A 10374-nucleotide genomic window follows, 5' to 3' on the forward strand; every position below is an offset into this window, starting at 1 on the left:
AGGGGAGGGGGGGAGGAAGGGGTACGAGCGAAAAACAAAATGAAGGAAACGAACAGAAAGGAGCGTCGGAGCCCGATTAGACGAGTTGAAAGTACAAAAGGATTTTTATTTTCCACCTTTTTCTTTCTTTTTTTTTTTTTGTTTTTTTGTTGTTGCTCGGGAACCAAAAACGTTGTCGGAATCTGACGCGGTGGAACCGTTTCATTACGAAGCTGCACGCCGACACCGGCGGGATGAAGGTTCACCGCTGCACGTCCGTATGGATCGGAGTCCGGTAAACTGCCTTCAGCAAGAGATGGAGGTGTGTGTGTGTGTGTGTGTGTGTGTGTGTGTGTGTGTGTGTGTGTGTGTGTGTGTGTGTGTGAGAGAGAACGAGACACAAACGGACTCGGAAGACTTTTTTTTTTTTTTTTTGATAAAGAGAGAAAACCGAACTTGACTCCCGGCCCGACACGGATACACACAACACGTCTTCGTCGCCGCGACAACAAACAAATCGCGCTCCTCTTCACTGCGACCGGCCTCCGCGGGCTCTCCGTCCCGCGGGGGTCTTCCTCGAGAGGCCGAGGCGGTCGCGAAGAACGGGTGGGGGGTGGGGGGGGTTGCGGTCAAACAAAAAGGGGGAGCTTCCTCCGGTATCGTCGACGGGGGCCTCCGCGAAGACGGGAAACTGTTAACGCAGCGTCCTCGCCGCCCGCGTCGCCGTCTCCGCCCGGAGGGACGTCCGCGCTCAAACGGGGTGAAAACGAAACGCGAAAGAAAAGGAAGGAGGCGGCGAAGCGTCGGCTTCGCCTTCGCTTTCGTCCGCAGCGCGGAACATTTTGCTGAATGAAAGCGGGTTAGGACGTGGCCCCGTCCGCTGCGAGGGGGGGGGGCGACCGCAGGCGGGGGACTTTGAATGCGTCGAAACGACCGCAGTAATTAAACCCCCTCCGCCCCCCCCCCTCCCCCACACCACCACCATCCAAGGACGGGACGAGGAGGCCGCGACGGGTCCGCCAACCGCTGCCTTAGACCTCAGACCTCCGTTTCCACACCTCCTGACGTGGACCTGCGTCCCCGGCGAAGGTCAGGTTTCTGCCCCCGCCCCACCCCACCCCACCCCCGGGGGGGGGGGCTCGTTTTAACTTTTGTTTACTTGTGTATTTCCTTTACGTAGCCTGCGTTTCGCATTTGCATATGAAGCAGAGAAGCGAGGTCCAATCTTAAGCACGGGTGCGGATTAAAGCGGGACCACTCGCGATCCGACCTCACCGGCACGCGTGCTCGTTTTCCAGGCGGACGCTTCCTCCGTTGAACTCCACGAACCGGAAGACTTTTATCGTGTGACCACCTCCGCCGTCTCGCCGGCGGCCCCTCGACAGAAACAAACAAAAAGACGCGTTTCAAACAAGGACAACAAAACTGTTTATTCCTCCTAACTTAAAAAAAAAAAAAAAAAAAAAAAAAAAGTTTACATTAAACTTTTTTGTTGCATAGAAACAAAACAAAATAACATGAGCTTATTCCAATTAACTTTTCTTTGTATCTTTGTGCACATGTAATAGTTTTGTTTTTTTGTTTTTTGGGTTGTTTTAGACTAAACGCTGTATCAGCTCCTTTCAGAATATGATTTCATGTGTCTATGAACTTGTGCGACGTTTGTTCGCTTCCGAGCTCCCGAAGGCGAAACGCCGGGCGCACGTCGAGAGGCGGGACGAGGAGGACGAGGAGGACCAAATGTACATACGTCTTAACGTTCCAACGGAAAGCCATCGAACGGGACAAAACGAGAAGAAAGGAAAGACCAAACTTTATTTTTTTATGACGGGATAGAAGTACAACGAGGTCTTGACGACGCGCACATACGGATCCATCCCTGCGCGGACGGTATGAGATAGTTCCACCAGACGCTGTAGTTGGAGACTCGTGTTGGTCGACCTTAACGCTTCAAAACGGAAGTCACACGTCCCGACACGCACCGGAGCGACTTCACGTCGTTCCTCCATTAGCCGTCTTTGTTTTTTTGTGTGTCTTTACTCAGTTTGAAGGACGACACGTTTTTGTTAAAATGTGTCCAGAAGAGAGCGGGGAATCAAAACCTCAAGAGACCTTTAGATTTTCTTTTCTTTCTTTTCTTTTCCTTTTTTTTTTTTTTTTTTTTAATCTTGACATTTCTTTCATCATATGTTGTAATATGTTACGAAGCTCAACTTCTAGAAAACCGTGAGAAGAGCTACAGAAGCCTTTCCGATGTGACACGAATGTTAAAACCAACCACTTAAGAAATAAAAGTAAGACTGCTTCAAACCTCAAGGTGGAGTTGTTGTTGTTTTTTTATTGGTTTTTTTTTTGGTCTGAGATATGAGTCACATACTTTCATCAGTCAGGTTTGTTTACTGCGTTTGCCGGAGATTTGATTTTCCTTCCCAGGAATTGCTTCTGCAGACACTTTGCAATTATTTTTTTTTTTGGGGGGGGGGGGAGATTTCTAGTTTCCCTGCCAACGCTGGTCCCTGAACTGGAACTCATCATTTCGTTTTACGTCACCAAGACTGATTAAAAAAAAAAGGATTCACCGTGGTGACGTCATGCTGCACTTTTAATGAAAAGAGTCCGTGCGGGACGTATCGTTTATTCGTATCGTGGTCAGATCCAATGGGGGAAAAAAAACGCAAGTCAACAAATGAGTGTGACGAGGCTTGATGCAGCTCACAGAGAAGTGCCAAAGACTTCCACTGTCAAGAACTATTAAAAACACTTATCGTGAACCACACTATTACAATAAGTAGCGTTTCATTTGGAGCCCATCACGCACGCACACACACACACACACACACACACACACACACACACACCGGTTGTAAATACTCAGTAAAAAAAAAAAAAAAAACTACTGATGTACTAATCTTCTCAACTACAGAAGCAGAAGGAGTAAAAGTAAAGAAGTAGCACGACTACACCGAAGTGCAAGTATGAACACGTCCCTTCAAAACCTGCTTCAAAAAAGTATCGGGGTACAAGTACGACCCGTTTCCTCAATATCTCTTCGTAGCTCGTGGAGCTTATTTTATTTGAACCCACTTCCTCTATTTTTACAGTTTAATTTTTAACACGGCGGCTCATTTTATGAACAAAAATCCTTTCAAGCTTCCCTGTGTTCCTCAGAGAACTACGCTGGCAATTTTCAGGCGATAACTTGATAACCTGCTGTTTTTTTTTTATTTTTTTTATTTATTTATTTATTTTTAATTGTTGCAATGACACTCTTCTCGCCTCGAGATGGCGCCATTGCCCCGCGTCTCTCCACCCTTACGCGGCACCGACGGAGCCACAAATTGGGACATGTTGCGCACATCTTTGCACACGCGAGATCACCGGGGTCTGCTTCGATTGCCTGATTTCTGACTCCTGCACAGCTTATCAAATTGTTATTACACAGCAGATGGGACGCGGTTCATTTATTTAATTCCGTTCACCACGAAGAGCCACGGCGCTGTGATTTTACAAGGGAGGAGGAGGAGGAGGAGGTGTGTGTGTGTGTGTGGGAGGGGAGGGGGTCAATGGGCGCAGTAAAAAAAAATATATATATATATATATATATAATGAAGTTCGGGCAATTAAAGAGTGGCGCAACGCCTGCGTGAGCACGTTTCGATGACTTATTAATGTGTTCATATAAGCAAAGCCGGAGATAACATATGTTTCATGTAAGCGGCGGGGCTTCTTTTCCTCCCCGCTTCAAGTTGGCGGTCGGAGTCGTGCGCGCTGTCCCTTTCAGCACCGACGACCGGGGCGGAGGGAGGGGAGGGTGGGTGGGGGGGGGGGAGCTACCGGGGAGACGGGGTGTGCGCGCGCGCGTCCGTGTGGAAGGACTTCAACGGAGAAGGGTGTATGCGCAAAGTGCGTAAAGCTTAGAGAAGACAATGGATAATAATAATAATAAAAAAAAAAAAAAAATCAGGTGGGTTTTTACCAACATTATTGATCATGACTGACAAGAGTCGGCGTGTGATGAATTCCTCTGCTCTGTCCTCTTCCCCTCCTCCCCTCCTCCTCCCCCTCTCTCTCCCTCCGTCTCTCTCTCTCTCTCTCTCTCTTCCTCTCTCCATCGCTCTCTGAGATTCAGTCTTGGGTATCGACTTCATTACGAGCAGCCTCCCTCTATTGTCTCCTTAAACAAGTGCGGAGTTAACAGTTGCATTTTTTTTTTTTTTTTTTTTTTTTTTAAAGTCAGCTCAGCTGTTCACGACTGGGCACTTTTTTTGTTTTCCAGCACCAGCTCCGTAGGTTATTTCCATTTCCTTGTATTTTTTTTCCTCTTCGCCTCGCGGATGATCTAATAATTGTCTCCAAATCCTTTTTTTTTTTTTTTTTTTTTTTTTTGGACGGGGTGGGGAGGGGGGGGGGGGGGGCTGTTGTGGAAACAAAATCTGACTTGAGGAGGACTTGATAGTTTTTTGGGTTTTTTTGGGGGGATTTTCTTTCTGGGGGAGAGAGGTGGTGACGGTGGTGACGGTGGTGGTGGTGGTGGTGGTGGGGGAAACTGCTGAGCTCCGCAAGGAAGTTGCCTGAGGCGGACAGGGACCCCGAGGAGTCTGCAGGGGGAGGCTGGAGCCGGAGCTTCTCCCTTCGCGCGCACACAGTCGGATGAATGTGTTTTATTTTCGCTTTTCTGAGGTATATTAAGCGCATTTTTTTCCCCTCCCTCCTTTTTGACTAAATGCTGCTGAATCTTTTTCTCTCAAATTCCTCTCTTGCATTCCTGTGGTGATTTTTTTTAAATAATTTGTTTTATTTTATTGTCTCAGTGTATTCTGCTGCTTACTTCTTCTGGGTTTTAATCTCTCTCTCTTTTTTTTTTTTACATTTTATTTGACATGGATTGTGTGCAGTAGTGGTTTGGTGAGTACACACCCAAAGAAAGCTGTGTTAACTCTATATTTATTGCCTCCTGTAAAACCACAGATAATGAGATACTATGTAAAAAAAAAAAAAAAAAAAAATGTTCTCTCCCAAATATCATGGCTCCGGTGTTTCTCTGCTCTCACCGGGGATGACTCTCTTAATTAGGGTGCAATCAAGAGCTTCGGCACTGCTGCACAGAATGAAGCCTATGGGGCTGCATAACGAGCGTACACCCCTCTACTTTGATCTCACGTAGTCTTCTTATTTCTGAACCTGTGGACCAGTGGGCTGTGACTTAATCACGTCAGAGGCATTTGCTGGTTTTTTTTGTTTTGTTTTGTTTTGTATTTTTTAAATGAGGCGTGAGCTTTCTCTTGTCTCAGCAATGTATGCCGGGAATTTCTGCAGTTTGGCTTTCAAATCACGCAGAAAAGTGTTTTCAACAGACACGAGAGACGTGAAACGTGTTTGCGGATAAGTCCAAAAGAAAGAAAATGCTTTTAAAAAAAAAAAAAAAACATCACATTTCAAGTATTTTTTTTTCCATTGATGTCATCTTCACGTACGGACGTGCAGTTTGGCCAGGCCCTTGACATGCTGAATGGAGGGTGGATCCAGAGATGTGGAGGAGGAATGGGAGTGAATTGAAAGGCAGATCACCGTTGAAGAGCATCTCTGGTCTGTGATTTCTCTCTGCTGAAATCGTAGCAAAACAAGTGTGCAAAGGGGAAGCAAGTAGAGAGAGAAAAAGTGAGGTATGACTGTCAGGAGACCGACTGCGGGAGTTGGACATGATACTCGGAGAAACACCTACTTAGAGGGAAGAGAGAGAGGGAGAGAGAGAGAAAGGGGGGAGGATGTGGGAGAGGACAGGGCGGCAGAAAAGCTATCACTTTCTGAAAAGAGCAAGGTGTTCCCCAGAGAGATGAAGAAGGCCTGGCGGAAGGCGATGCGATACAGCGGCGAGGGAGGAGGAGGAGGAGGAGGAGGAGGAGACGGCGGCAGAGGACGGGAGGAATAAGACAAGAAGGGTGAAAGGAGGAAGAGTCGGAGGGGAGGATGGGGGGGGGAGAAAGGGGGAGAAGATAAAGCTCGACTTGGAACGAGACGACACACTCACCTCGACAGCAAAGCCGTGGGTGCAAATTAAAAGAGTGATGAGCCAGCTGCAGCCTTTCGGGGTTTCAGCCTCTTCATCTTCGAGCCATCACAAGAAAGCTCCTTCCTCAGGATGTCTTCATTTAAGACGTCACATGGGAGAGGAAATTAGTTGGGTATTTTTTTTTTTTTTGGCCTTGGTAAAGTGTCATAAGGAGCCTCATGAGAGGCTGGGACTCGCACCAACAGCCAAGATGATGATGAAGAGTAGCACAGGTTCAGGTGCGTAGCGCACAGGCGGGGACGTCACTTCTCGGCGCCCCTCGGAAACGCGATAATCCTCAAAGAGCGTGAGTGTAAATGAAACTTTTAATAAGCTCGGGGCCTCGCTTCACTCGCATATTTTCCTCATCTGATTTTTTTTTTTAAATTTTTTTTAATTGCATGTAGTTACATCTTGAATCGATTTGTTTTTTTTGTTTTTTAAAAAAAAAATCCTAAATGCACTACTTGTTCGGGAATATCAAACGCCTGCCAAATGTTAAGAGCTGCAAAGATGAAAAAAATGTAAAGCAAAAAAACCGGAGAAGCGATGAACGAAAGCTGTGTCTGTGAGCAATGTTGGACCCTGCACTTCATTTTAAATGGCATATACTGAATAGGGACTTCACGACTGGGCCCCAAGCCTCCTTTTAGTTGATTTATTTTTTGTAACCCTTTCTGTGCCAGAGGAGCCTGAATCCAAGGGGGGGGAAGAAAAAAAAAGTGTTGAATAAACAAAGTGTTAGCAGATGAATCAGAGCTGGCTAACCTACATAAGTAGCAGGGTTTTTCATCATGGCGGGGGCCGGGGCTGTATGAGTTGCTCTGACCTAATTCCATTTAGAGTGGAGAGAAACTGATGAATTAATTGGGACAGAATCGAATTATAAATGGATTCATAGAGAGAGCGCATCTCGCGCTGTGATGAGATCTGAAACCTGTGAGGGGGGACGGGGGGGGTCCTTGAGGGTGAAGTCAGGCAGGCCTGCAAAATATCTCAAAAAAGTTCTGTAAGTGACAGCGAGTCGGAGAGAAAGCTTTAGGAATACCAGAGGAGGATTTGATCCGGGGGCCAGAAAGGCAGCGATACCATTCAAGATTATGAATAAGATGTTGGCTGATGTACGCGGGGCTGCGCCACGGCAGGCCCGGGCCGAAAATGATCTATTGACAGTGACTCCTTCTGCACAACGGGGGCTCGAGATCAGCTCGCAATGTCGGCGCTGCCTTCAGGTGCTCATCACTTTGGTTTGGAAGACGAAGCCTCAGGATCGAGAGCCTTGAAGCAGCTGTCGGCGTTTTTCTTCATGGCTGGTGTTCAAGCCTCGGAGCTAACCGACACACTCCGGTGTTTGAAAAAAAAAAAAAAAAAAAAAATGAACAACTGATTGTGGGCTTTGCACGTTCTCCGGCTTTTGTCTTGAGGAAATCCTTCAACATTTTGAGATGCATGTTTATTTGCTTTCTTGCCATTAAGTTAGCTGACAAGGACGGTGCCGCTCTTCGTGTACGCAGGCTACGTAAACCGCCGGGAAAACAGACCAGTGCACGACCCCTCCGTACCCCCCCCCCCTCCAACCAACCTAAATCGGACATTTCTAGTGTTTAGTTTTTGTACAGCTCAATTAAACCCACCTTTTACCGTCAGGCGGAGCGGGCTTACTGTTTGCCACCTGTTTTCAACCTTTGTGCCGAGCTAAGCTAACCATCTGCCGGCCGTATTTAACACCAGGATACCACTCGGGTGTTTACTTGTGCTGGGAAATTACTCTTTGAGGGACGATCCGCAGGGAAAAGCATCCGCGAGGCTCGTTAAGAGGCTCTGTGAAATAGGCCATCCCGGGGGCAAAGCTTGCGTGTATTTAGGTAAGCAGGACAACTATAATAAAGAACCGTGTTTCAGAGTGACGGCCTGAATATTGCGAAATGATGTAAGGGGTTATACGTGGACCGAACAGCCTTAAATTATCTGCGGGTGGTGCTGGACATAACGCAATATCTGTTGGAAAATACAGCTTTACTGAGACGAGCGAAATCCTTCGGTGTCAAATGCACAAGCCGAAACACCCGTCTGTCCACTAGAGGGTGTCGGTGTCACGTTTTGCCTCACCGGGGCGTGAGAAGCTTTCGCCAAAAAAATACAACGTTAAAGGGAAAATCGTTTGTTTTCACTTGTTGCGCTAAAGACGAATGAACCCAACGTTAAATATTAACGAAGGGATAAAGAAACATTTCGACAAACTGCTTTTTTCATCCAGTCTCCGCGCAAAAATAAATAAATAATAAATTCAAGGATTTTCGATCTTTAAATAGACTTTAAATAGAAAAAAAAATATCCCCGAGGCCTTAACCAAGGAAAGCCCATTAGCGCTCCTATCATGGAGAAGACAACCAGTTTTTCAGAACCGATTTTCTGTCCCGGCCCAAACCAACTTTTTATGAAAGTATTTCGCTGCTTAAGGTGCTCAGTGAAAAGTGAAAAGAGGTATATCAAGATTTAATACTGCTAATGTGAAGAAACAGCACTCAACGTTTGCGCTATGTGTTTGTGATTTTAAGCTGTGCGTGTGTGTGTGTGTGTGTGTGTGTGTGTGTGTGTGTGTGTGTGTGTGTGTGTGTGTGTGTGTGTGTGTGTGTGTGTGTGTGTGTGTTGAGGAGGGTGCACTGGAAGTAATGTGTTCATTTAAGTGCAGCAGAAATAGCAGGTGTTTGAATGATGCAGCACACTTGCTCCGCAGCACCGCTTTCCATCTTTTTCACCGCTGTCACACGGTTCTCCTTTCTGTCTCTCGTCCGCCTGTGTCTCCCCTCATCTCTCTCTCTCTCTCTCTCTCTTCCCCTTCCTCTCTCTCCTCCTCCTCCTCCTCCTCCTCCACATCCTCCCGCCTCTAGCTCTTCCTCGTCTCCACTGCAGCAGGTATTCTGTACCTCGGAGCAGATAGCCCGAGGAGCTCGCCAATAAGGTTCTCCGGTGTCATTTTAACATCTGTTCCACTCATTATATGCCAAGAGATGAGCGTGTGTGTGTGTGTGTGTGTGTGTGTGTGTGTGTGTGTGTGTGTGTGTGTGTGTGTGCGAACTGACAGACTTTAAGTTTTCAATTACAGAATAGAAAGTGTCCTGTCGGTCCTTAGACATCCTGTCTCTGTCTCTCGTCAACAGGCTCGACTGAAGATGTGAATTGTGGATTACACGCTCAACTCCCTTACTAGAGTTCTACGACATCATCGCCGCGCTTCGACTCTCTCTTGAATGCACTGTCTTTCCTGGAATATGATTCGCTCACGGGGCTCGGCTAGCTCCGCCCCCGGGGTCCTTCACCTCTCCCTTGTTGACCAGTAGGAAGGTCCCCCGAAGTTGATATTCCTCCAAGACTCTCGGTTTTGGAATAAATACCGAAGCCTCCTCTTAAGATCTCCTCGTTTGTTCACTTCGTCACCAGTCATGGAACCACAGCTGAACCCGACTTCCGTCCCCCGGTCTCCCTCCGCCATCTTCCTCCTCGTGGCTGCTTCTTGCGCTTGGCTCCTTCCCGTCGCCTCCCCCCAGCGGGTCCCCGTCGACCCCCAGCTGGCGCCCGAGTACGCTCACTCCATCCGGCTGGACGGCGACGTCATCCTCGGCGGATTATTTCCCGTGCACTCGCGGGGGGACCGCGGCACGCCGTGCGGGGAGCTGAAGAAGGAGAAGGGCATCCACCGCTTGGAGGCCATGATGTTCGCCATCGACCTGATCAACAAGGACCCCGAGCTGCTGCCCAACATCACGCTGGGGGCCCGCATCTTGGATACCTGCTCCAGGGACACGTACGCTCTGGAGCAGTCCCTGACGTTCGTGCAGGCCTTGATAGAGAGGGACGGCTCAGACGTGCGCTGCGCTAACGGAGACCCTCCGATCTTCACCAAGCCGGATAAAATCGTCGGGGTGATCGGGGCCGCGGCCAGCTCCGTGTCCATCATGGTGGCCAACATCCTGCGCCTGTTCAAGGTAGGATTTTAACGTCAAGGTTTCACCTCTCACCTGGTCTTTTTTGTGTTTTGTCTCTGTGCGCAGGAGTTCGGCTACGTTTCCCCTTCACTCATCACTGCTGGCAAGATAAAGTTCAATGATGACAGCCATTTAAAATGCAGTCAGTCTTAGTGGAGTTTTCAACAGCAGCAGCAGCAGCAGCGTCATCTCCTCTTTCACCCGTGGCAGGAAAAAGAGAGCGTACTTCTTTAGAGTGTACATTTGCCTTTCAAAGCCTTAAATGTGAATTTATCTTGTGTGTGTGTGTGTGTGTGAGAGAGAGAGAGAGAGAGAGGTGTGTCAAGATGTGTCAAGTGGTGCTTTTAAGAAATGATTTTG

General features: G+C 47.9%; 1 protein-coding gene and 1 long non-coding RNA gene across 3 annotated transcripts in view; one reads left to right on the plus strand and one right to left on the minus strand.

Moving 5' to 3' along the window:
• The window catches only part of LOC138627121 (uncharacterized), a 137456-nt gene that overhangs the window by 79066 nt on the left and 48016 nt on the right, over positions 1-10374 (minus strand). The gene's annotated exons all lie outside the window — the stretch shown is intronic.
• grm8a (glutamate receptor, metabotropic 8a) overlaps positions 4524-10374 on the plus strand; it is a 213646-nt gene continuing 207795 nt past the window's right edge. For both annotated transcript variants that reach the window (XM_069709232.1, XM_069709231.1), the window contains exons 1-2: positions 4524-4659; positions 9190-10014. In XM_069709232.1, coding sequence (XP_069565333.1) covers positions 9472-10014 — 543 coding nt within the window. In that variant the 5' untranslated portion in view covers positions 4524-4659; positions 9190-9471. The remainder of the gene's footprint in view (positions 4660-9189; positions 10015-10374) is intronic.

This window comes from Brachyistius frenatus, unplaced genomic scaffold (genome assembly GCF_029030835.1).
Source record: "Brachyistius frenatus isolate BFR_SWC_R1_liver_20210118 unplaced genomic scaffold, ASM2903083v1 Contig_81, whole genome shotgun sequence".
Taxonomy (NCBI): domain Eukaryota; kingdom Metazoa; phylum Chordata; class Actinopteri; family Embiotocidae; genus Brachyistius; species Brachyistius frenatus.